Raw genomic sequence first — 27,872 nt, 5'->3', positions numbered from 1 at the left:
GCTGATGACTTGCACATATTCTTTTTATGTTGTATCTACATAATAATAAGGGTTTGACCCAGCAATATACATGGGTTAAAAATATTAATAATACAATAATACAATAACAATATCATTATCAAGCTTTTTTAGTTTATTAACTGTCACCAGCAAGCTTACCAACACATTAACAAATATTGTCTATTTTGTTTATAAATTAATTAAAATATATGAACCCATAAACTAATAAATAAAATGTATAATAAAATGAAACCTAATTTGCATAATCTTGCTGCAGTAACCTTTAAACAAATTAAAACCCAATTTCACAGATATGATCAACATCTGATAATGCCTAAGTAGGGGTCTGATGTTTACTGAACAGTTCCAATTTTTTAGTATAGTTCATGAATAGGATACCATATAAATAAACGTATAATTAAGAACAAAATGAGCACCATGTGTTAACACGTAAGCAAGTTGTTAATGGATAATAAACAAAAAATATATAATTCTGACTATACACTGCACTATACAAATGTGATCTCTGGGGTTATCTTTAAAAATAAAGTACAATTAATTAAATTAAATAAAACTACTTAATCAGTCAATTTGTAAATAAAGGAGACCAAACTAGTTATGTGTTTTTAATTGTTATAATTTTTATTTCAGCTTATTGAAGAGGCATACCCAGAAGGGGTTGAAATTGTAACAAAGAACACTACATCTGTTGATCATTTATTAATAAGCCTCATATAACTTAACTTGTATTTACTTGGCAAGCAACTGAGAAACCATTGCTTTTACAACAGATATAATTGATATTAGTGTGTGCTGGTATATTTTAATAGTCCCAGTAACAGAAAATGAAAAACTATCAACTTGTATTGGCATAGAAAGAACTGTTTTTATTGTTTTATTCAGTACATTAATGTCCCTCAGCCATTTGAGATAGTATTCTCTTTTGTATATTGTTGCAGTTTCATGACTTGGCATGTAGTGTCGTTAAATCTTTTTCATTTCATAGTATAGGTGTGTTGCACTTACCTTTGCTTTATAATTTTGTGCTTTCCTTTCTGGTTATCTGTTGACTTTACATTCATATAAACCACTATATACATGTACCTAAATCTTCCAGGGGTGCAATCTGATGATACAATGTTTGATGAACACAGTCCTGATGGGTGCGCAATGTTTGATTCAGATGGAGGCGATGCTGATTTAGCTTGCTGTTTCACTTGGCTCAAATGGCTTTCCCCTCTCGAGGCATGGGTGTTGTCTCAGGTCACAAATGAAATTAGTTTGTTGGTCTCATCCTAGTTTACACTGGGCATTGTTCACATCACAAAGCCTTCACACACACACACACACACACACACACACACACACAATGCAGAACTGTTGTCAGATTTTGCTTGAGAGAGGCCCAGAATGGCAGAGGGGGAAGTATTGGGTTACTATTGCTGAACTACAGTAAGACTTCTCCTTGTACTTTCCAGAAATCTGCCTCTCTCTCTCTCTCTCTCTCTCTCTCTCTCTCTCTCTCTCTCTCTCTCTCTCTCTCTCTCTCTCTCTCTCTCTCTCTCTCTATCTCTATATAAGCTTGTGTTGTATTCCCCTGCCCTCAAATCCCCCAGTGGCAACCCCTGGATGTGTACTTTTTGTATTCAGATTGATCCACTACCATTGTTGGTAACCTGTATGCCCCAAACTCTTAACCCTTATCTCCTTGTTAGAGTTGGTATGTCAAGGGTTACAGGCCCTCGTGCATAATAGGCCATGCCATCTCAGTTTTCTGAAATAAAGTGCTTCTGGTGTTGCTATAGCTGAAACAGTATAAAGCAGGAGTCAGTTTTATGAAGTAATTTTATTTTCATGGTTTTGTTTCTTTACTCATTTTCTCCCTGTCTATCAACTGCAGCTGGGGTGTTTTTTCTGGTTTTATATGGTGCTTGAATGTGCACCAGTATGTGCTTTCTGTACCATTACTGCAGAACATTACCCGGGAATTAATGAAGTCTGATATTCTTCACTGAACTATAAAACGCCTGTTTCCATTACAGGGTTGTATTTCCCTCTAGAAACTGGAATTATGTTGGTGGTGGTCTGAATTTACGATAATTGTATTTTTTAAATTTTTTTTTATCACTTGTCAGGTTAGGTTATTAATTGTGTTAACATGATCTACTTGCTGTACACTGCCTGGAAAGTTTGATAAAGAGTATTGTAGATCAAGCAGAGTTGTTTGACTATATATGTGACACATCTTAGTGACTTTTTTAAACTTGCACAGTGTGTGAAAAAGATAAAATGATGCAATAATTGGTGATGTAAAGTAGATCGGATTGACAGCTGTCACAGAAGTAAGTGGCATAAATGGTCTTTCTTGAGTAATTAGAAGAAAAATAAATGTGAAACCAACCTATGCGATATTCATAAATTGCATTTTCTTATCTATAAGGCTACTTCATGTTACGTAACTATTGTGGGCCTGCTGTAGATATGTAACCTCTATTACATAGAAACAAAAATCATTACATATAATTGAGTGCTGATTCATGTTGTGAATATTTGCATCTATAAATATTAAGGATTGTGCAATTTGATGGTCCTGCAGAAAGATCAAATGGGAACAAAACAGTCAGTGTTTGGAAATTCTAGTGTGACATGTTTTCATTATGAGAAGCTGCAAGCCTGAAAATGTTTGTAAATGTGGTTAGCAATTGTAATTGTCATATGGTTTACATTGGAGTTTATATTGCAGACTTTGTAGAGAAGGAATAATGGGTAACGTTCAACTTCCCTGGCACAACCTTTTTTGGTGTTTCAGTTGTTGAAAATATAAATTACCAAGAACCTGTCAGATATTTTAAAATCTATTGAATCTTGTCATGAATATCGTAGTTGGTGATTTTTTGAGTCATGACGTTTTTATTAAAACGTCCTTAAGGCGGTAACAGCCAGCATTTAAAAAAAAAAAAATGTTGCTTTCCATTTATTAACATAACTGTGTCTTTTTTATTGAATGTGAAAAAAAAAAAAAAATTCGGAAATGGAGCTCCAGTGAGTGCTGTAAATATATGGCAGTCTGTAGTTTAATCTCAAGAAGCCAATGCATGCTGTGAAAGACAGACTGGAATTTCAACAATCCAAACTGTTCCCAAACATGTGATGCATTTGTTAAATCAGAAACACATGCAGAACATATAGACACATATACCTGGAGCACAGTTGTGCCTGTGGCCATTTGAGTAAAGTTTTCAACATGTTTAATCACTTGAAGGTCACGTGGCCATGACATCATTGGGCTAGTGTTTCATGATCCACTCCATGTGCTGGCCTCAGTTTACACTATTGTGTAAGACCACTAAATTCAGTTAACTTACCTGAAAAAAAGTTATACATGTGCTTGATCAGGGTGGAATTGCCATGTTCCTGTGTTGTCTTAAACATATACAAATTTAAGAATGAATGAACAAGCAAATGAACGTCCTGTTGAATTAACAGTTGTTTTTACTGTTAAAGTGCTGTGGTAAATGTTTGTGAATATGACACACTGTGTATCTAGTTGTGAATACTGTATATGTCTGCTTAGAATGAATTGCAGCATATCATTCCATACCAAGTATTACTGTCTCTTATATTTACAGAGTTTGTTGTGTTGATAGTTGGTTACTTACATCTTGTACATGGCTCTACAAGTTTATGTGCAACTGGTTTTCACATTGAAGTGTATTGATTAGTCCTCTTCTACTGGTTTTATCCCCAAATACCAGTTTTTGGTAGGTTAATGAAAAAGTGGAAATAGTTATTGCAACCTTGGCCAATAACAATTAAATATGAAACTGCAAAGGTATTTATCAGATAACTTACAGGCCATTTATTCTCAAAAGGAGCCAGATGATATTATTTTGTTCGCTCCCCTTACCATTTGTCTAGGTCTACAGTACTGACTTTGATCTTTCTGTACAACAGATGCAGCTTGTGTGTGTGTGGTCTAAATAAGAAAAAAAACATCCTCATGCTGGCGTCTGGAAAATGTTTCTTTGAGACCACTTCATTACCTGTAAAAACTAAATTTCCAGAACACAGATGCAAAGAAAATTATAATAGATTTGTATTTTTTTTTTATTTTAAAAAAGCATTACAGTTGTGTTCTTGGTGTTCAGTCAAATGGTTTTTGTTCTGGATAAAGTTGTTAGCAGTACATATGTATATTCATATTTATAGTTACAATGTTTTTAACAAATGTAATTACACTGGTCATGATCTAAAACCCATAGCCGTCTGCAATTAGAAATTAAATTAGTTTGAATGCAGTGTACCAACCTTAGACTTTGAACAGTATGCATAAACTATAGCCTAAAGAAAGGTCTTGTTCACACGACCTAATGTTTTAGCAAATGGTAACAAAAGAGCATATCTTATCTTCTCCTCACTCAGTATTGTGAACACTGGGTTCTTGTTTTGCCTCCACTGTGTGATAATTTGTTTCACACTAATGTGTCAACTAAATATTTTGCTAGACAGTTTGATAAATTAGACAAAGGCTTTGTGTGCATCAGAGGCTAGACTTCTTTTTTTATATTTTTTATTTAAAGTTTGCTAAAGGTGTATGAAAATGTACTACATTTCATTTGAATTAAAAAGAAACCTGTAAAAACTAGATAGGAGAACACAGCAAGTTCCCGTGCTTGTACAACTGTGACCTTTGCATGGCACCACCACTAGGCATGAAACAATAACTAAATAAACTTCGTAGCCCCCTAAGGAGAAACAAGGCCATACGCTTAAAGGAATGCCACAGTTCAGCTAAACAAACATTACCAATGCAAAGCGCCCATCAACTGGTCTGATGATGTTTTGTTTTTTGTTTTTTTTATAGTGGGATAATGTTAATAGGGGTAGTATCAAAGGTCACAGTAATTGAGTTACAATGTTTGTAATGCATATATGCAGGTTGACTTTTGAGTTAAAAAATGTAAATAAGGTCATTTTTTACTTTTAGTTTCTATTCGACTTCAGCTATTACATAATGATGTCATTATTTATCGTATTTCAAACCTTTGTTGCTCTACTTCAGCTCTGTTTTAGCTCCAAATGAGAGGAGAAGCCATTTCATGATAGTCAAAATGTGCAAAACAAGATGGCACTGGGTATTTCCAGTTGTCAACAAGAGGGGCATGTGGCAACAGTTTTAAATAGAGTGGCTAAAGGCAGTGTGAGATTGCTTTTTCATAACCCCCGCTGTTTATTGTTCAGGACATTTATGCAAAAGTAAAAATTAACAGTATGGACCTGAAACTTGGAGTTTTATTTATTTTTTTACTTCAGTATTTTTATTATTATCATTGTGTCTCTTTGACGTTTCCTATTCATGTAACCAAAGGAGAGACAACATGGTCTAGAAATGTAGAGTGACATTTAAGAACCGTGGGGTTTGGCAGATACATTTATGGACTTTTTCAAACATTTCTGGTGTAGTAATGCATTCTGCATAATGACAAGTGTTTTAGAAAACAGCAGTACTAAACATGAGGTAACACACAACATGGAAGAAAGAAGAAATACACTAATTTTTCCTGTGCTGTTACTGGAGATAAATAACAGCCTTCATTTTAAACAGAAATGGACCTTACTTGAACTTGGAATAATAACTGTGTATATTATATAGTAAACAAAGACCTTGGACTTTTTTATTATTTACTGATAGAAAAACAAAACTCAGAAAGCAATCCAACTTTCAAGCAGATTAAAACAAAAATGAGTTGCTGCTAGCATGAAGATTGTTGGCCTTTTTTCATACTTGCATTTTCTAAATACAGCAATGCTATGGGAACCACGAATAGCATCTGTTAAGTTGCAAGTTAAGTTTTTAGCGCTTGTTTTCCACTGAGTCATACAAATACATTTCAAATCCAGTGGAGCTTTACCAATTTTTAGGTTGCCATTGAGGGATACACTGATAGATTTGGAACTCGTCGACAAGGAATTAGCGTGGAGTGGATATAAAGCAGGGCACGTCAATTTTCAAGTCTGATTCTTCCACCCTCTTCCCTTCTACAAGAACTAACATTACCACAGCTGGAATATGCCAAATTCTGCCTAATCAGAAATGTGTATTTTTAAGGCTGTGCCAATCAAGGTTTTGAAATCCAATTACCTACCCTTTATTTGCACTAGAAATATTTCTCATCACCCCACCTCCCTTGTGTTCAAGACTTTTTGGTTGTTTGCTTGTGTTTTATGAGTTATCCTGTATGTGTTATAGTTGAAACGCTCACAAATGTCTGAGGTATATTTTGGCAAAAGGATAAATCTGTTTATATCAAGGTTGCAGTTTAAGTATTTTCATATACTGAATTAATACAAAAAAAGCAAAATATTATTATTAGCACAGTAAGGGACTTGTGAGCTTCCCTACTTGCCAGCATACAATGACACTACTCAGGGATTAATAACAATGGTGATTTTGTGATTTGGGACCTGTGACTTTCATTTACTAATACTAGACACGGATTTGATCAGCTGCTACCCTTATAAAAGTTTACCATGGTATTTCTTCATGATAATTGTGCAGATTTCCCCTGCATTGCATTTACCATAGTCTACCATGGGATTATCTTCTGTCTGAACATTTGCAAAGGCCGAAAAATAATGCCTTGACTGTACTTAAAAGGCCTTTCGCAAATCTCATGTAGTCAGATTGCAAGAGTTGTATTGGAATAGCTGCACCCAGCTAGATAGTTTAAAACGTGATACATCAGTACGTATCCTAGATTTTTTTTAATTTGTTTTTTCATTCTTACCTGGGTGAGAAGCAGTGTCTGCTTTTTTTTCAAGGGTTGCAGATTTTTAAATTGAGATGTTAGAAATCCAAAGGTTAAACTGCAGTGTCCTGATATATACGCATTTCCTGGGCTGAGGTTGTCTTGCTTATAGACATTAGCCAAGGTGAACTCATAACGCCTCATGGGGGCCCCCCAATCAAGATGCAGTTGTACACTAGTATCATGGAGCTCTGCCAGGAGTGCACCTTGCCAAACAGGGATGGAAATTACTAGTTTCATGTAAGCAGTGCCTTTAACCACTGATCCAGAACAATCGGAATGATTGTTAACTACTTTACTGTAGTTTATTGTCTTAGAAACAATGCATTAGGTGTGCCTAAGGAATCCTGAATTTCTGGTTCCAAGTTGGCATGAATCCCCCCCCCCTTTTTTTTTTTTTTTTGAGGTGTGAGGATATAGAATATGCAAGAAGGAAAGTCTAGTTTAATTTGAATCTCTTCCTTAAACTTCCTTATCTTGCTTCCTTGAATCTGTCAAGACACCAATCCAGGACAGTCTAGTTTAATTGGAATCGCTCTTCCTTAAACTTCCTTATCTTGCTTCCTTGAATCTGTCAAGATACCAATCTAAATAGCTTTCCGCAAAGATAGCTGTTAACTTTTCAGTGCTTATTTTGCTATCTTATACTATCACAATTTGTCCTAAAATATAAAAATCCCCAATGTTGTTACACATTTCCAGATTCATATTTTACAAGCTGCGTCTGGTAAATTTCGATATTTACTTATTTAAATTAATATACTGTACAGTATGTTGTTCTTATTTTTGGCATCCTTTTGGCAAAGTATTGTGTTGCCAGATTTATTTAAAGCAAAATATTTCACATTTGATTTTTAGGTCCATTTTAAAATGTATAACTTTCAAAATGTCAATCACAATGGCAGATTCTCTCCCATGATCCATATTAGATGCTGTTTTACCAAGGTTGCATTTTTTTAAATAGCTTTAATGTCCATGAACTTCCTGTCTTATGTGCCTGTTCATGTTTAAGTAATCTAGCTAACTGTACCATAAAAATAAAAAGTACTGCCACCTCTTTGATTTGTAATTAGCAATGGAAATCCAAGCATGTATGATATGTAAAGCATTTCTCACACACAGCTTATAACCTTCCAGTTTCAGAAAATGCACAGACCCCTTTAAAGGCAAACTCTTTTCAGTTAACAGCAAATCAGATTTGAGTATACCTTGACCTTGCATAGTCTAGTTCTCATATACTTTCTGTACTGTAACAAAAAATATATAAAATTAAAAATACTACATAATAGCTGTAAGATGTTAGCATACCATGTCTGTTGTTTTATTTTACCTTTCATATCTTCTCACTGGAAAGTGTTTGGCTCTGTTAATAGTCAAAGCTGTATTGCAGGCTTACCTTGCTTGCCGTTTGTCTGCTGAAACTTTTTCCCAGACACAGAACCGATAGTCAAGTCTCTTGAAAATGAAGTTGTTCTTGGATCCCTGTTTGCAGTGCCTGTTCTCTGCTCTAGGGATTAACATCTTTGATTAACTAATGGCTTTCAGATGAGTGTTTTTGAGAGAAGGAGGAGCAAGCTTTCATACCATATCTTATCACACTGTTAGCAGCGCATGTAACAGAGTGACGTTGCCCAGGAGGTATGGTTTAGATCCTGTTAAAAGAACAAGGAAGATCTGGTTTTTCTGACTCTTGTTCCTTTTCAGTTCTGTCTGTGCTGAAATGAGAGGAGTGTTCACGGTATTATGGTTTACTAGTTTTGAAGGTTTTTTTAAGACCAGACGTTATCTGTGGATTGCTTTGATGTCCCCAGTCTGTTTACCTGCAGCCCTGTGTTTAAAATGCCTCAGTAATTACAGTACGCGTAGGTTTACAAATGTATGCATATATAAGATATATTATATATATATATATAGATAGATAGATAGATAGATAGATAGATAGATAGATAGATAGATAGATAGATAGATAGATAGATAGATAGTGTGTCAAATGCAGCCAAGTCCTTTATTTAAAATGCTTACACTGGACGAACTGAAGGGCATTTGTGTACTGCATCTGTGTTCAAGCTTTGTAAAACACCCTGCCGTATTTGGCTGACAAATATTAAGGTCCAACCTAAAAGTGAACAACAGTGGTGATGTAAAATTGTCAGTGCCTTGATTTTGATTTAAAAATGTACACTTGCAAATGAACAAGTACAGTATCTATATGATTTGGCTGTCTGAAATATGTTAAGTGACTTAAGCAAAGATAACTGTATACACAAGATTGTTGCATTATGCAGTCAGGCTGAACAAGCAATGCAATATTATATTAATCAGCTGGACTGGAAAATATTCTTTAATAAAACAACACGTTAAACATAGGGGATATTTTACACAAATAGTTCATTCTGAAGCCCCTTACTAGCTTTGACAAGGAATGCATATAGGAAATTGGTTTGTAATTACTTTCATCTTGTACGAATTTAAAAAGACAAGCACGTTGCTTTACCAAACCTATTCTCTTTTGAGTACAAGAACTCTAGAAGATAAAAAAAAAAAAAAAAAAAAAAAACACCAGAGTTGAAAAAGTTTCTCTGGGAATTTTCTTCTAGATTTAGAGCTTAACTTTGTTGAAGCATTATACACATATTACTGCGATCAGATGATGCTTAGTTTCATGCATGCATAGATAATAATGAGGGTTCCCTTTCACTCTCTTCCTGAAAGCTATGCATAAAGGCTTAGCTGTACACTTTCACTTAATGGGATCTGGAGGGGATTGAAACCACATTTTACCTTATGTGTTGAAAATATTTTCTTTTTATAATATAGAAGGTTAGTTGCTACTTGCCCTACAAATATTGCTTAACTGTTTTTTTCTATTTCTGATTTGGAATAACCAGCAAATTACCTCTTTTGTAACAGCAGAATTCTTTTTTTTTCTACTGGATTTGGTACAAGAATGTTTGTTTTTTTTTGTTTTTTTTGTTTTTTTTGTTATAGTACATTTAGTACAAAATAGAACTGCATTTTAATTACAAACCTAAACATTATTTGAATATGAGTAAATGATCAGAGTACAGATATTTTAATTGCAAACATAGTACCAGAAGTTGAAAGTTTGATTGTCAACCGGTTACAAAATATATTCGCCCATAGAATTGGATCTGAACAGATTCGCCATGTTGTAATGAAAGGTGAGTGGAATGTTCTCAGGTGCATTGAGATGAACTACACTTTACCAATCTGAGTGTCTATGTATACACTGTGCTACTGCTTACAGTGACAATGTGGATACCACTGCGATGCTGTCACTGGCTGGTAGAGATTAAAATATTTGAACAAGTGAAAACAGATGTAACCCTAAACAGGCTGTTTTCCTTTTCTTTCAGTGTTCGGTGAGCTGTGGAAAAGGCACCAAGAATCGGGATGTGTACTGTGCTGATAAAGACCAGGCCCAAGTGGAGGAAGAACACTGCAAACAGCTGTCGAAGCCTCGCAATCACAAGCCATGTAGGTCACGCAGATGCCCTAGCTGGAAGGCCAACGGATGGAAAGAGGTATGCATGGTTTACTTTAACTGCACTGCAGGTATCGGAAAGCACTGACAGAATCAGGAGTCTGACAAACAAACTCCAGATCTATGAAAGTGTAGTGAACTTATTTATGACTGTCTTTGAAGTGAGGCAGTCAACGCTACCAATTTTTTAAATAAAAAAAGGTTGTTGTTTCCAATAAAGTAACATGTCAGGATTAAGTGGCAGTGAGCATTGCATAATACCTTCCCACACCATGGCAAGCTGGCAAGGGAAGGGGAACAAGTCTCTCTATAGTTGATTTTAAATACATCTCAGCTGCGGAATAAATGTCACTTCCGTAACACTGAATCAAAGAAAAACGTGTCTGTCAGGAAATGCTTTCATGCTTTCACCACTTATTTAACCCTTACAGACCAAGTCGTTTATGCAGTTACTACTAAACTTCCACCACAGCAGGTTCAGAGGAAATGCTGAGGCCGGCCAGTCACCCCACCCTCTGAGTTACATGAGAGACGATGTGTGGGCCCATGATTAGAGCCATTCTCTCTTACCACTACGAGGCTGAAATAATTGGTAGCAGACTGGGTGGAACTCACATAAAGAGACATCATAGAATATATATATATATATATATATATATGTGTGTGTACTGTTGCCTTAACTCTTTACGATGCTATCATTGAGTGGTTCTTGTTGTACTTACTTAAATATTGTGTCTGCCATAGATCTGTGTAAGGTTTAAAAATTAAGGTAAACATGATATTAATTACTTTGTTATGCTATAAGGATGAGACCAGACCATGTTTCAAATAGTTTACCATTTATTAGTTTTCAAATACCAAAAATTACATTGAAAGTTATTGTTTAGATATAATACTTGCCACTAGTATTAACAGAGATATGCAATTGATCAAGTTACCTCAACCCCTGGAGGGACATCCTCAGACTCTACACAGATGGTCTTGATTAACTGGAGGTATTGGGAGCTTCTCTTTTTGTGTATGCCTCGATATTTGGTATTTATGCTTGAGTAGACTCAGAGACCATTTGACTTAACCAGTTTGTTTCTGTTATCTTACTAGATAGAATTGTCTGCAATAGAAATTAATTATTTCAACACTTCATCCACTCTGGTGCAACCAACCACAAACTACTCTCTTTTACAAGGTTACTGTGGTGAATTCTTTACCATTGGTCTCCTTTCCCGTACTTTCTAGTACATGCCTAATCACTCAGAACTCTAAGCCTAATGCCAAGTGGGTCATTACCTTAGCAACTCTATTTAAGCCAATGTCACATCCTGGTTTAACATCACCAACACATTTTCTTTCATATGATTACCAATACATGTTCACTCTACATATGTAACTTAGGTTAGATCAGCTAGCACCAAAATGTAATTTGAAGCTACTTACTCTTAAAGTATAGAGAGGGCCGGAGGTATAGTCTTTGATCCCAGGCTCTTATTGTAATATGACTGCTTTCTTGTCTCAACAACCACAGTAGTGCAGAGTGCAATCGTGTTGATCGTTTTAGGTTAGACCAGAAAGGGTTCAAAGAAAAAGTCATTGTTCTTTTCCTAAGATTTCCATTCGATTGACTGTAGATCCTGCAGAGTTTCTCTTGCCTTATATTTTAAAAGTTGTCAAAGAAAACCCTCCATTTATCAATGTCAATACAAAAACACTTCTCACTTATGCAGGTGGAGATTGAAAGGCACAACAAAACTTCAAAGAGAGATCAAGATTCTGATCCTACAGGAACTGTTATGAAAATTGTATTCATAAAAGAAATACATTTATGTTTTATATTTTTGTAGCACTTGAAAGTGCTGTCTACATGTTGGTGAGAAAGATTTACCTCACAAAGTCTATGTATGTTTATCTGTGTTATACAAATTAGAAAAGCGTGTCAGGACTGCTCCAAGCCCTGTCACTCTGGTTTCATTCAAGCACAACATTGGTGAAGGAGCCAGATTTATTAACCCATAAAGCATACTATGTACAGTAAATACTTAAATAAGTACAGTGTTGTATATAAAGCCTTTGAAATGACTACAGAAAGTTCCAATAGTGACAACAACTTGGATATTAGGAAAGATTCAAACCTATAATTACAGTTAAATGGTATGCATGTGTTGTAGTATAGTAAGGCAGTCATGATCGTGTTTAAAATCTGCACACATGTATTGCTGAACTTGCATTTTATCCATTAATTTAATAACCCCCCCACCACAGGTTCTAAAGGAAATCTGTTAAGGAAACCATGTCAAGTACACAAATGTTTAAACTGGTAGTTGTACTTTGGGATGTTTTTCAGTGCTCTGTGACCTGTGGCGTGGGGATTCAGCAAAGGGAAGTCTTCTGCAGATTGAAAAGTGTAGGTCGAGTTGATGAAGTGATGTGTGATCCCCTCGCCCAACCTCCTCGTTCATCGATAATGGATAATTGCAAAGCATATGACATGGTTTATTTAGATTTCCAGAAAGCTTTTGACAAAGTCCCCCACAAAAGATTAATTCTCAAACTGAACGCAGTAGGGATTCAAGGAAACACATGTACATGGATTAGGGAGTGGTTAACATGTAGAAAACAGAAAGTACTGATGAACTATTCCTAATCTACATTAATGATTTAGATTCTGGTATAGTAAGCAAACTTGTTAAATTTGCAGACGACACAAAAATAGGAGAAGTGGCAAACACTGTTGCAGCAGCAAAGGTCATTCAAAATGATCTAGACGAGATTCAGAACTGGGCAGACACATGGCAAATAACATTTAATAGAGAAAAGTGTAAGGTACTGCACTCAGGAAATAAAAATGTGCATTATAAATATCATATGGGAGATACTGAAATTGGAGAAAGAATCTATGAAAAAGACCTAGGAGTTTTTCTTGTCTTCATCTAGACAATGTGGGGAAGCTATAAAAAAGGCTAACAAGATGCTCGGATCCATTGTGAAAAGTTTTGAATTTAAATCAAGGGAAGTAATGTTAAAACTGTACAATGCACTAGTAAGACCTCTTCTTGAATATTGTGTTCAGTTCTGGTCACCTCGCTATAAAAAAGATATTGTTGCTCTAGAAAGAGTGCAAAGAAGAGCGACCAGAATTATTCCAGGCTTAAAAGGCATGTCATATGCAGACAGGCTAAAATAATTGAATCTGTTCAGTCTTGAACAAAGAAGATTCAAGCATTCAGAATTCTAAAAGATATTGACAATGTCGACCCAAGGGACTTGAAAAAAGAAACAAGGACCAGGGGTCACAAATGGAGATTAGACAAAGGGGCATTCAGAAGAGAAAATAGGAGGCACTTTTTTACACAGAGAATCGTGAGGGTCTGGAATCAACTCCCCAGTAATGTTGTTGAAGCTGACACCCTGGGATCCTTCATGAAGCTGCTTGATGAGATTCTGGGATCAATAAGCTACTAACAACCAAATGAGCAAGATGGGCCGAATGGCTTCCTCTCGTTTGTAAACTTTCTTATATTCTTATATTCACAGCCATGCCGGTCTTCTGACTGTCTTCATTATGAGTGGATTGCAGATAAATGGCAAGATGTACGTATTGCTTTATATGGCATAGGAACAGAACTTTTGCATCTGATACATTAAGCCAGTTTCCTTTGTTGAGGTTTGTCTGACTAGACTTCAAATAACTTCCTGCCTGCAACTGTTGCCAAAACCGCATAAGTTCTTCCAAATAATGCTATAGCCCAGATAACGCCCATAACCTGACTTTACAAAGCCTGCTTATATCAACCAATTGCTGTGTCTGCTGGTGAACCATATATAACTTTAAAAACTGAAACATCAGATAGGTAGTTATACTAAAAATAAATCTGACAAGACAAATGGGAAGCCTTTATCAATGTCATTAGCCTTCAGTTCTCTGGGGGCACAAATGTTGATACGGTAGAAGCAAGGCCACTTTGTCCATACTTCAATGTGATTTTAAAGGGGCAGAGGATACAGCTGGGTCTAAGGGATGCAATTTCATGGGCTGTACATAGCATCTAACTACATAACTACATGTGTAATTGCAGTATAACCTAATTAGTTCCCAAGAGTACACCCTTGTTCTAAATACGCACATACTGCAGCAGTAGTTAACTGGCATCTACATTCTACCTGTTTGCATGAAACAAATACCACACATTTTTTGAAAAGCCCTTTTCTGTATAGTAATTTCCTTGCTGCTTGTTCAATGTACTGTTTATTTTCAGTGCCCTGTTACCTGTGGTGAAGGGATAAAGACAAGAAAGATTGTGTGTGTTGATCAAGCCAAGAAGCCTGTAGATGACAGCCATTGCGACTCTTCTTCCAAACCTCTCACTTCACAAAAATGCAAAACAGTACCGTGTGAATATTTATGGATTACAGGGGATTGGTCACAGGTATGAATTACTTGCAGGTCTTTTTATTTATTATGTTTTCCCTTATACATTATAAACCAGATAAACTTTTCATGGCAAATTTAAAAGTGTAATTACTTTTCACATTTAAAATATGTCTTCTATGACCAATATCTCCTAGCATTGGTTAGTTGTTCTTATTTTTTACTCTTTAGGTTCTCTTATAAACTTTGTGCTAGACAGAGTGTAAAATAAATGTATAACTATGTGCCATTTGCCTGTCCTGTATAGAAAACAGGTGCGGACCAACATGAAGGAACAGGATGTTTAAATGTAGAGATTTGCCAAGTCCATCTGCCCAATAATGAGTGACACAGTCAAAATTATATTTAAGTTAATAAAGAATATGGAAATTGCTAGCTGGCATATTATAAACGTCAATGCTTGAAAAAAGGGGTTCCATTTGTCCACCCTCTGTGTCTGCCTAATTATCCTCCTTCCATATATAAATGTGATAGCTGATCACCATGGATTCCAATACAGTCCTCACATACTGGAAAGGAGTGTGTCTCTGAATACCTGTATACACTTGGTTAATAAACACATCCATGTATGTGGATTGGAACAGTATATATTCAGTATTGTGCTATGGAAATAAAGTACATTTGTAGAGTATTTCATTTTACTGAGGGACTTTTCCTGTTGTCTGGGGTTCCATTGCATCCGGTCTTGAACTGAATTAGATCATTAAAGCTTGCTTCTCAAGGCTGTTTATTGTTAAATATTAGCCTTCGAACATGGGGTAGTGTAATGTGTGTGGTTACAGGAGGTTTGTTTTAATATCATTGCACATGCATAGGATTGAGAAAGCCCAATGATTTTACAACAACCCTCTCTGTCAATATCCTGTTGAAATTGAATCCCTCTGTGCAGCACAACTGGGGAAGCAATAGGTGTTCCAACAGTGGGTTATGCTTGCCACAGCTGGTATGTGTGCTGTTTTTTGGCCAGTTATACTGGTTCAATTGACAGTAACCCTGGTTAAACAGTGTGTGGCACAGGATTAAGTAATGTCATGTAAAGTAATTGTAATGTCCTTTTTTGTTCATGCTAGGGCAATATATCAGTCTGTAAACCTGTGCTATATTTTTATATATATGCTGGGTAGTGTTTCCAGAAAGAAACCAGTACACATGATTTCCAACTCCTAAGGAAAGTTACCTAGTTGCTCAAATGTCTGTTAGTAAATGTATCTACAGGGTTAGCATCATGTCTTGGCCACTTTGGACAGCAATAACTTTGGTAACTGGTAACGCACAGGAACAAAATGTTTTGGGAATACATTCAAGGGGCACAAGGACAAGGATCATGTGGTTAAAAAAAAATAGCCACAGGTATAATCGTACTGTATGTATAAAATATTAATAACATTTTTGTTATACTTAAACATACAACAAAGCCAATAATGAAGAGTGTTGTTTCTGCTGTGTATTTACAGTGCTCAAAAAGTTGTGGGTCTGGATACCAGCAAAGGATGATTTCCTGCTCTGAGGTCCACTCTGTTCAAGATCGTTATTCCTATGACTCTCAGTCTTTATCCCGTGCCAAGTGCCCAAAGCCACATCCTCCAGACAACCAAAAATGTAACCTCAGGGAGTGTCCCCCAGCTGCATCCTGGAAAGTAGGCTCATGGAGTAAGGTGTGTATCATCTCTCTTTTAAATGATGTTTCTGTTGAATTACAAAAAGCCATCTGTGCAGCAACAATATAAGCTTGACCTGAGAGTCTCACAGCTGAACTATCAGGCCTTATTCAAGCTTGAACAGTCCTATTCAGAAACTGTTCTAAAATGTTGTTGGCTTTTTTAATCACACTTTTTCATGCTAAAAGCACTGGGAAGAGGGAGGCTTGTATTATGTTTTGTATAACTGGATTCATTTAGGTTATGAATGGCACAGAAGAGTGCATTTTTTAATGCTTGAAGGTGTGTTTTATTACTGGCTCATTGCAGTGTTCTATGACCTGTGGAGCCGGTGTGATGGAGAGAAAGGTGGAGTGCATGACCTCCAAGGTTTTACAGTCTGAACCGTGTCGTCCAGACGAGAAGCCAGTATCCACAGCTGCTTGCCAGGATAAAGAGTGTGAGTAGTATGTTAATGTGTCTGGGTTTTGTTTCTAGGTAGCTGTATATAAACACATACAGGTGCATGAGACTCAGAAGTCATAGTAGAAATGGAAGGAATGGCAGTCAAGTAGTAAATTAATGCCAGCAAGGTCAGGTATTCATAAAAAGTGGTGCAAATCTATTGCAAGTTTAATAATTATTTATAAATATAATTATTTGATTTCCTGCACAGGTGAAATATCAGCAAGCTGCAGTGATGTGCAGACTAAACAAGGACTTACAAAAGATGGTGAATACTTGCTTAGGATTAAAGGAAAAATTATTCAGGTAGGTTATGCAACACGTTTTCATATTTTTCAGTCTTTGTTTTGCCTTCCCCTTCGAAACACGCTTTACTTATATTCCTTCTACTTCTTGCAAAAGGAATCTATGTTATTGTTCCAACATTTTTAATATGAGCCTATAACAGAACAACCTTCCTTAATTATTTAAAATGTTTTTAAAAAACATTTGCATGCATTATTTTTTTCCCCCCCAGATTTACTGTGCTGAAATGCAGTCAGAGTATGCAAAAGAGTATGTTACCTTACGCAGTGGGCAGACCGACAACTACTCTGAAGTATATGGATACAGGTGTGTCTTATGGATTGAATTGTAAAGCATAATCCACTTTACACTCTCAAACTGTGATATACTTTGAACTATATTAGCCCCCGCTTGCACACCTTTAAATGTGTATGATATTTTCATCGTTTAAAAGGTGACGTTCATTTTACTGCAGGTGGTTTACATGTTTACAAAAAAATCAAAACATGGCAACCTTAACACTAAAAAAGACACTAGCTGAAACGACATTGCTTAGTTTCTTTTCAGCTGGTAACACTGGGTAGTCCAAGATTACTGCTAATCAGGGACTGTGAAACCAAGTTTCACTTTAGAGTTTTGATTGAGCATTTTGAACTTTTATGGCTAATACTAGATGTTGTAAAAGCTGAATGTAAATGTTTTTTTTTTTCTAGGTTGCAAAATCCATATGAATGTCCATTCAATGGAAGCAGACGACAAGATTGCTTGTGCACAAATGACTATCCCGCAGCAGGATACACACTTTTCTACAGGGTTCGGCTCGATGTCGGTTCCATGCAGATAATAAGTAAGTGTGAGCCAGGTTCTGAACTGGATTCTGCATTTGCTTAATTAAACATATTTGTTATTATTAATATTAATAACATCCTGTAAACTTGTTAAGCTACGTTAATGATGTAGACATCATCACACCAACTCTCTGTTCCACCCTCACCCACAATGTTCTCATCTTTTAATATCAGAACTCAAGGCTCTCTTTATTAGGAGACTGGACACACAGGATCTGTTTATCTTCATCCCAAGTTGGGAGTCTTCTCCATTCACTGTCAGAATGTGCCTCTACCAAGCAGCTGAATTGAATTCACAAATGGCCTCCTTTATCCCTGCTAAATACCCATTGAAATTGGAATTTGGAACTTGTTACCAGGAGACATTTTAAACTGATCTTAATCTTTGGAACCCATGTCGGCAGCTTTCAGATACAATCCTTTATTGTGTTTGTTGATGCACTGTATTGAATTATAAACTCTGTGTTCTGTTTCTCAGCCTCCTGTGTGTCAGACACTATTTATATGTGAAGAGAATGCCCGACTGATCATATTAACAAAGCCAGAGATCCAAGACTGCACAAAATAACCGTATTGACAGTGTTATGGCAGGTCCAATTTCCCCTATAAATACTGTATATTCTAGACTTCTGGGTATCTTCCAGCCAGCCAATCAGAGCTCACATTATTCCTGCTGTAGGCCATGACACATCATAGAGGAACCCAATTCATGAAATCACCTGAACCATTTTGAGTTTTTGCGGTGCTGTATTGTCTATCGGTTCTATTGACCTTATACCATACCTTAGTCCATTCACCTCTACTGGTGCCAGTCTTACCCACATCCACAGACCTTTGTTGTCCTGTAGCCTTGTAATAACACTATGTTAAACATTCTTTAAACAATGAAGTATTTTGAAATTAAAGTACACAGTCACGTTCATGGAAGTCTATCAACCGGGACTTTTTTTTTTTGTGCATTATTTTCTGTGTTGGATGTTTCATTTGGGTTTTGCAGGCTGCACAGATGTTTGTGCCTTTTGAAGTAGACAGTTAGGTGTTTTCAGTAGTTTTTAATCTAGCAAAGAGTCCTTGTTAGTCTGTTGGTGTGGGTCAATTAGAATATACTTTGTTAGAATCTGGGGGAATATAGAGGCATCAACATTTTATTTCTCATTAACTTTTTAACTAGCCTTTTTACATAGTGCATGTTGAATCACTTTTTCACATTACTGATTTTGTATTTGTAGTGGCAGGGTATGGATGTCACCAGCATGCTTGTTTTGTATTTGTCGATTTTGTGTTTGTCGCAGGGCATGTATCTTACTGTAACACTGGTTTCTGCTATTTAAATAGAGGTACTGCCCAGTCCAATTTTTTTCTGAGTGCTAACATTTCCTATAGAGAATGACCTCATTTACAGTTTCATATTGTAGTAACACAGTCCAAATCTGGGAACGATCAACCTTCTACAGAAGAGAGAACAATCCTATCACCTCATTTTTCAATGCCATTTAAAAAAAAATATATTAGCAGGGCTCTTTCCACGTGAACACACATGATATCATGTTACAGAACATTCTATCTTCAGTGGTGATCCTTTCCCATCATACTAAATGCATATATAACAACACTGTACCTCATACCATATGCCAAACCGAGACAGCACATGTTTGCAGCAAGGAGCCACTCAGACAGTATGTTACTCATTTGTTGTACTCTCTTTTTTTCTGTGTAAAAAAAAAAAAAAAAAAAAAAAAAAAAAAAAGAATAATGAGTTCAAGATGACTTGAAGATTATATAGTTAAAGAGTTCCAGGAAGACTGGAGAACACTGTAATTTATTTGAGGGGCAGTCAAGTTATACCTTTAAAAAAAACATAAAGCTTTTCCTGAAAAGTGAACAAGAATAATTTGTATCATGCCAAATTACAAATTATTTATAAGAAACTACATTTAATGTAATCTAATACAGAAATTTATATTTAGCAGCATTGATAAATACTATTGAAATAGAAAAGAAATAAACTTATTCTTCTAAACAAAATGAACCACTTCATGTAATAACTAAAATCAACATTACAACGCTACTCCCATAACAAAATAATAGTTGTTTATTTTTCATAATAAAATAATGGACTATAGAAACCGACAGTATTGTATCTTCACAAATGTATTGGCTAGGTTCATAATTTTGAGCAGTTTGTATTTTGCCCTATGTCTGCTACTATGTCATATTGCCGTTTCACTGTAAAAGGCTACAAATGTGATCCTCCCATTGCCTTATTAGACAAGTTTAAGTAATTAAGCTTACATTAAAACCTGAAACGTCTCAAAGCAGCTATGCAGTTCAGTCTTCTTTACATATGTTATGAGGTTCATTGATAGAGATAAAATGAAAAGAATATACTGTATATTCTTTTCAATGGTTAAGAAACTTCATAAATGTATGTCCTGTAGCAGAGGGTATATGCTTTCAGTAGCTAACCTACAGCAGTACGTTCTTAAAGGACAGTACAGTGACTGTGTGTGCTTGTCTGTCTCGCAGCTACAGATCTGTTTTTCACTGAGACGCTGCTTGGGAGAGCAGTTCCTTTTGCCACAGCAGGAGACTGTTACAGTACAGCCAAGTGCCCACAGGTAAGAAACTGAGACTGCATCTTGTAACGTGATCGTTTACATTGAGCTTTATGGTGTATTCTTTGTTTATAATGTTCCGTGTATTTTCCATTATAAACCTGGAGCTGTAGACAAAACTTTAATGAACGCAGCAGGGAATTGGCAAATAAGTCTGTTTCCAGTGTATCATTAAATAATCTGTTATTCACAATACTAGCCTGTGTATCTGAAAACTGAATTCACTACCTTGACGGTTACAGACTGTTGTTTTGTTACTTGCCCTCTACGATAAATACTGTACTGAACTTTTAAAAACAAATATGTCATGTACAGCATATTTTTTTTTTCAGTTTATCGGATGTACTACATTAATACATATTAATACATTGATTTAGTAAACCAATGCCATTTTCTCGATATTGGCAGTTACAGTTCAAAAAGTGTTTCCTCCGTATTAAATGAACGTCGTGTATTACCAGCTTCCATGGATCATTTGATAAACTGTCAAAGTGAGCTTGTATCTGGCTTTCATCAAGATGGGGTGGTTTAAAGAAAACCCTTACATGGATGAACAGGCAGTTTAGAAATCGGATTCATGACGTGATACAGTAATATTAATTTTTAATATTATTATTTTTTTTTGTTTACTAAAATATTTGAGTATTTATTACAGAAAGCTGTGTTTAAATCTGAGATAATAAGAATATTACGTTCTGGGCTTGATCTGTACATTTTAGCACCATTCGCTTATGCTCAGTCCTTAAGTAACCATGCATTATCTGCTATCTATTTTTATAGGGGCAGTTCAGCATCAATCTGACAGGTACTGGACTGAGAGTATCTGAATCAACTAAGTGGATAGCTCAGGGTAACTATGCGGCAGTCAAAGTACACAGGTCTCATGTAAGTGAAGTGCACTTGATTTTAAGCTCATACATTTCTGTTTTATATAACCATTCTCAAACAGTTTCAGACAGTTCAATATACTTTTATTTTTCTTATATACAGTTATGTTCAATTTTAAAATGTATTTAAAAAAAATAAACAAGATGAAATAAAGACATTATTTAGACAACATACCAAAATGGCTATCATAGTAATTAATGCCAAGAATAATCAATCTAGCTATCTTATAAGGCAAGTTTAAGTGTAACTGCATGCAAGCAATAGTAACGTGATGGTGATCGTGACCGTCAAGATGTCACATTCTACATGGGGAACATGATACCTGCCTTCAGTTATCACCAATATTCTGCACAATGTTCTCATCAGCTTGTGATGTACTATGTGGATTGCATTTGAGTGTACTCTGATAAAGTACTGGTCTGTTATCCTATTGAGTCGTTTTGACAATTTGATCAAAACATTGTTTGAAAAAACATGGTACATTAATAACTACACTCTGTATGTAATTGCCCATGATATTTTGGTTATGATTTTTATGCGGTGGGCTGTATTCCATTACTCACATAGATGATGTTGATAATGCATTTTGACAACCAATGACGCACTATTTAAATTAAGATCAAATGGTGGATTAAGTCACCAACATGGCATGACTCCAGAATGGTAGAAATAGCTTGAGAAATGTTAGCGGAAGTGGCAGCCTAGTTTAAAGGTGTAATAACTAATGTACACACACACACACACGCAGTGGTTTGAAGAAGTATTCACATCCCACCAATAATGTCACATTTTGTTGAAGTACAAAATAAGGAAGAACTGTTTTTTCAAACTAACTTTTTTTATTAGAAGCTGTAGTGGTTAAACTGAACACTGTTAAATGAGGAGGAGGTTAAATGTCAGCAAAACTTGCAAAGAAAATGTACAAAATGAAATTTACTGGTTGCATAAGTATTCAGCCCCTTAAGTCAGTACTTAGTAGAAGCACCTTTTGCAGCAATTTCTGCTATGCGTCTTTTTGGATAGGTCTCTACTAGCTTTGCACAGTAGAATGGTGAAATTTTTGCCCATTCTTCACAGGAAAATTGTCCAGCTTTGTGCTTCAGGTCATTGTCCTGCTGAAATGTGAATTTCTTCCCCAGTTTCAGTCTTGGCTGACTCAAACAGGTTTTCCTTAAGAATTCACCTGTACTTTGCACCATCCATTCTCCCCTCTGTCCTGACGAGCTTCCTAGTCCCTGCTAAAGAGAAGCATCCCCATAACATGATGTGCCGCCACCATGCTTGACAGTTGGGATGGTGTTGACTGGGTGATGTGCAGTGTTGGGCTTGCGCCAGACCTAACACTTGGAATTTAGACCGAAAAATTCAATTTTTGTCTCATCTGATAACAAAACCATTTTCCACATGCCTGCAGTATCATTTACATGCTTTTTCACAAACTCAATACATGCTTTAAGAATTTTGAGTTATGGCTTCTTAGTTACCACCCGTCCATACAGGCCAGCTTTGTGTAGGGGCCGGCTTGTTGATGTGTGAACACTGACTCCCATCTCAGACACACTTTGCAGATCTCTCAAGGTCATTGTTGGCTTCAGAGTGACATTCCAAACCAGTTTCCTGCTTGCCCAGCTTCTCAGTTTGGGAGGGTTACCTGATCTGTGTTGTCTGGGTGGTATAATGTATGTGTCCACTTCTTAATAATGGACTTCACTGTGCTGAGAGGGATAATCAGCGCTTTTTGAATTTTTCTTGTACCCTTCTGTTCTGTGTCTCTCTACCACTTTATCTCTGACTTGTTTCGAAAGCTCCTTGGTCTTCATGGTTGCTTTGTTGGATCTCTGTGTGAGCTGCAGCTTGAAAGTCTTTATATACCTGAGGGAAATTATGTGCAAGTTAAACCACTTTGAGTAAACACAGGCTGAAACCATTTCACTAATTTTGTGATCTTTCAAACAAATCATTTGCACCTGAGCTGATTTAGGGCTGCAGTAGCAAAGGGGTTGAATACTTATGCAACTGAGATTAATCTGTTTTTCTCTGTAACTCTTACTTATTTATATTCTTTATGCTCTTTTTAACTTTATCAGTGTGGAATTCCTTGTGTAGATTCTACATAAAAAGTGTTATTTAAAAGCGTTGTGGAGTACGCTCAGGTGCCAACAAAATGTGAAAACTTTGCAGGGGGGTAAACACTTCTGCAAACGTGTGTGTGTGTGTGTGTGTGTGTGTGTGGTGTGTGTGTGTGTGTGTGTGTGTGTGTGTGTGTGTGTATTTATTTATTTTAAACTTGGTTATTACCCAAGGTAGAAATAATTTTGAGTCAATAAATAAAAGGGTCAAGCACTCCTAGAAAGCTGATTAACAAAAAAAGGTAATGGTCTAAAAACAAAACCACTCAGCACTATTAACTGTATGTATTGTCAGCTACATCAAATGCATAGAAAGCTCATGATGCTGATAAAGTGTACAGCACTCGCTGGAGTAATACAACTGTTTGTGTCTGTAACTGCTCACTAAATACTTTTAATCTTTTACAGGATGGTACACGGATCTATGGAAGGTGTGGAGGCTACTGTGGGAAGTGCATTCCTCAGATCAACTCTGGGCTTCAAGTCCAAGTTCTATAAAGAAGTAGTTAGGATTTGAAGTACTAGCAATCAAAAATGAAAAGCATATCCGTCCGGAATGTAGTAAATCTTTTGTGTAAAAACAAAGATATTTACCGCTTATATAACATTGCATATTATTTATCTATTTTGGCAGCTACAGCAAAAAGTGATCCAACTGAGTATAATGGCCACTTCAAGATAAAACAAATTAATATGAAGATATGTTTTCAGTTTCTGATCGTGACAATGGTGATTAAATGCACTGGTATATTAATGCAAGCTAGAACACATATGGAGTAAAATCACTACAGGCTGGTTGTGTTTAAATTGGTTTAAAAGTATCTTATGTCAGTCTAGACACATAGGGACAGGTGCATTGGGTATAAAAAATAAAATACTGATACAGGCTTTCTGATGTATCTTAAATCTTTTTCAGAGTGCATTACCTATTTAAAGACAGAAAATGGGTGCTTCCCTGAAGGTGTAATGTCTAGTTAGTGTAATTGTAGTTATTTTACCAGATTTTGCAGTACATTCCTTTAATAAGCAGTGGTGCTCATTATCCAGCAGCCAGTAAAATAGCAAACATTGTATTTACATTGACATTAGTCATATTTAGTAACCGAGTGAATTACACTAGTGGTGAATAATGGTCAGATAAGTCATGTCCCCAGTAGCAATAGTTCAGTGTTGCGTGCCTTACAGAAAAGACAGCACAAGACAGACCTCTTAAAATGGTAAGAGGTAGCCTTGAAACCCCATTGAATTTCATGCTGATTTAAATATACCTGGGGCTGTTTTGTATTTTTCATACATATTGTAACAAAAACCTCTGAAATCAGTAGAAAACCCAGTGGCCCTTGTCATTAAATTAGAAAATATAAGACTTAAGGAGCATTGGTACCCACCTCCTCATTCTTGAGATCACCAATCAAAAACCCTTTAGTTTGTTGCATTTGTTGTTTTGTAAAAGAAACAACAAACTGTTGTTTGTCCTTAGTGAGGAACTGTTAAGGTGCCAACCTCCTGGGGTTTTACTGTGAGTCTTTGTAACATCAATGCTTTTTGTTCTCTTTTTTTAGAACAAAATCAATTGGTGTTTACTTAGGACTCAGGTGAATGCTTTTTTAATACAGATCTATGTGTTTTCCTTAATGTTTTGTGACATTTCTTTTGGGGAGATTCTTTACCCAGCTTCTTGAAAATTATGAGTTACAGTACATGAAAAACCTAATTTAGCCAGCCAGCGGACAAAATATAGGTCCAAGTCACTGGTGCATAAACCCTACCTCTCATAAGCATGTAAATAAGAGAGACTTATTTTATTAAGGTGTAAAATATTTATGTGCGATTTTATATTTATTCTGTGCTGTTTTGTTCATAAGTTGGATGTTGAGTACTGCCAGCTAAGAAGCCATTATTTGACTAAGTTGCATTTATGTTGAATGATTGTAACCACTAGCTAAACAGAAAAGAATGATGTTATTTTTACGGTGCTGTTGACTACTGAAATTACCTCTCTTTCAAACACAGGAGTCATGTGGTGATGCACCACTACCATCAACTCTGCTGCCAGGTCTATGGGAGTAGTATTAGTAGCAGACAGTAACTCTTGGTCCTGAAAGGTTTGGAAATCCATATAGTGTTTAGCTTCAACCAAAGTTTCCTTTTACAATGTCTGAGTTGCACAGTGCAGATATATATATATATATATATATATATATATATATATATATATATATATATATATATATATATATATATATATATATATATATATATATATCCCTGTTTTAGTTAACTTAACTTGAATGTACTATCATGTCTGTGATAGACAATTCTACCTATGAGATCTGTATCAGAGGCTGTGTCGAAGTACTTGATGCACTGTGTGCCTTACATATTTTTAGAAAGGTAAACTTGGGATGCTCAGTTCCTACTTTTAATTTTTTTTTTTTTTTATTAACAGTAAAGTTTCTTGTAAATATTTATGTAAAAAAAACTTTTTTATAATTGATACTTGAAGTGTATTCTGTGTTATATTTTAAGAGAGCATTTTTGGCAAAAAAAAATGTATGAAATAAGACGCTTTTGCAATGTATTATCCAAAGAAACCACATACTTGTTGAAAATTGGGTATTCACCCTAGTGTGTATACTGTACTGTAAAGGAATCATTTTGGTGCCATAATAACATTTACTGTTTTTTTTTTTTTGTTTCTGTTTTTTTGATAGTATCTGGCTGCTGTACTAACAAAGACAATTACATATTAAAATTATATTTTTATGTGTGTTTTATTAAAATGTTTTTAAACATTTACTTGGCAAAGTATTATTATTCCAGTTTTAACTCCAATAGCTTAGAAGTGGATCTAACATGTTTACTCTTAAATTATCATTTGTAATCAATATTTAATAACAGCAGAAAACCGATCCCAGAATAAATCTTCCATGAAAATGAGAATTTGTAGAGTCTCCTAATCTTTTAGTCAACACTTTCATGCTTCAAATCATAATGCGGTCATAAATACTGTGATAGTCTTATTGGGTAAACCCTCACCTGTCCATCTAGAACCTTACAGTAGTACATCTTAAATGGATAAAGATGAGGTTTGTTACAGTAATTGTGATTTATAAAAAGTTTGATAACTACAAATAATATGTCTTAATCCTGTGCATAACAACAAGACAAGATAGTTTACAAACTGGTTAATGTCTTTAACTTTCTAGCCAACAAATACTTGGGACCCCGGGCTCATGCTGAAGGCAAACATATTCCAAAGAATTGTATATACTATAATGTACAGAAGGCAGTCTACGTTCCCTTTTAAGTTTTAGGATTGTTGGTGTTCTTGATCCACATGCTCCAGAGACTAAACTAAATCTGTTCAGGTTCAGGGCTACAGAAAGACAAGTCAAGGTTGACTGAAAACAGAGCTGCTGCCAGTTTGATGTCAGAAATGGAGGTCTCAACATTTTGTAAGAATGCGCCATAAATTATCGGGATGCCAGACAAAGTTCAATACTAACAGAACATATGGCTTGAAAGGAGGATTCTTGATATCAGGGTTCTATTTAATGGAAAACTATTTCTTGGCAAGCGAGCTGCAATAAATTAATTTCAGGTTCTTATTATTGAGCTTCCTTAAATAGTTAAGGGTATCTTTTGTTTAAACATGCAAACAGATGCATTGAAACTAAAGTGATCTATTCGACAGTATTCTAACAAGCTGTGTGGGTGCTCACAAAAAAAGCACAGATTCAAGAAAATAAAACTCTTTATTCAGCAGACACTTGCAGGTATAAGCAACACTCCACAACAACCAATACTCTCACTGCACTACTTATATGCATTGCAAGCAGACCTGGTTGTAACCCCCTTGTGTCCTATGCGGCAGGCTGGCGCAATGCCAGCTGAGAGTCCCAAAGGCGGGCTGGCACAATGCCAACTGGGGTAAAGAACAGCTGGTACCACAGTGCTGCCCGGACTATCACAATATTATTATGTGATTACCTTGAATTGAAATAGTTATTTTAGCATGTTGTCAAAAGTTAATAGAATAATGAATAACACGGTATAGACAAAAAAAAAAATACACTGTATGTAGCCTAAACAAGGGGCTGAAATAATTTAGTTTTTTCTTTTTATTGATGGATATTTCCCAGATATTCTCTTTTTATTGTATTTTTTTTTTTTTTTTTACTGTGCTTAAAACAGGGCCCCCTTTTTAGGGCAGTTATTCTGTTATTTAATAGAACCCTAATTAGAGGGCATTACCGCTTGGTAAC

The 27,872-nt window shown here is 35.8% G+C and overlaps 1 protein-coding gene across 1 annotated transcript in view; it reads left to right on the top strand.

Annotated features, from left to right (window-relative positions):
* Positions 1-25,774, top strand: part of LOC121319976 (A disintegrin and metalloproteinase with thrombospondin motifs 20-like) — a 99,946-nt gene extending 74,172 nt beyond the window's left edge. The window contains exons 29-39 of the mRNA XM_041258013.1: positions 10,187-10,354; positions 13,843-13,899; positions 14,565-14,735; positions 16,192-16,392; positions 16,705-16,834; positions 17,051-17,145; positions 17,357-17,451; positions 17,838-17,971; positions 20,499-20,590; positions 21,368-21,472; positions 24,013-25,774. Coding sequence (XP_041113947.1) covers positions 10,187-10,354; positions 13,843-13,899; positions 14,565-14,735; positions 16,192-16,392; positions 16,705-16,834; positions 17,051-17,145; positions 17,357-17,451; positions 17,838-17,971; positions 20,499-20,590; positions 21,368-21,472; positions 24,013-24,102 — 1,338 coding nt within the window. The 3' untranslated portion in view covers positions 24,103-25,774. The remainder of the gene's footprint in view (positions 1-10,186; positions 10,355-13,842; positions 13,900-14,564; positions 14,736-16,191; positions 16,393-16,704; positions 16,835-17,050; positions 17,146-17,356; positions 17,452-17,837; positions 17,972-20,498; positions 20,591-21,367; positions 21,473-24,012) is intronic.
* The last annotated feature ends 2,098 nt before the right edge of the window (positions 25,775-27,872 follow it).

The sequence above is a fragment of the Polyodon spathula genome, chromosome 8 (assembly GCF_017654505.1).
Source record: "Polyodon spathula isolate WHYD16114869_AA chromosome 8, ASM1765450v1, whole genome shotgun sequence".
In the NCBI taxonomy this organism is placed as follows: domain Eukaryota; kingdom Metazoa; phylum Chordata; class Actinopteri; order Acipenseriformes; family Polyodontidae; genus Polyodon; species Polyodon spathula.
This window is presented reverse-complemented; position numbering and strand designations above follow the sequence as displayed.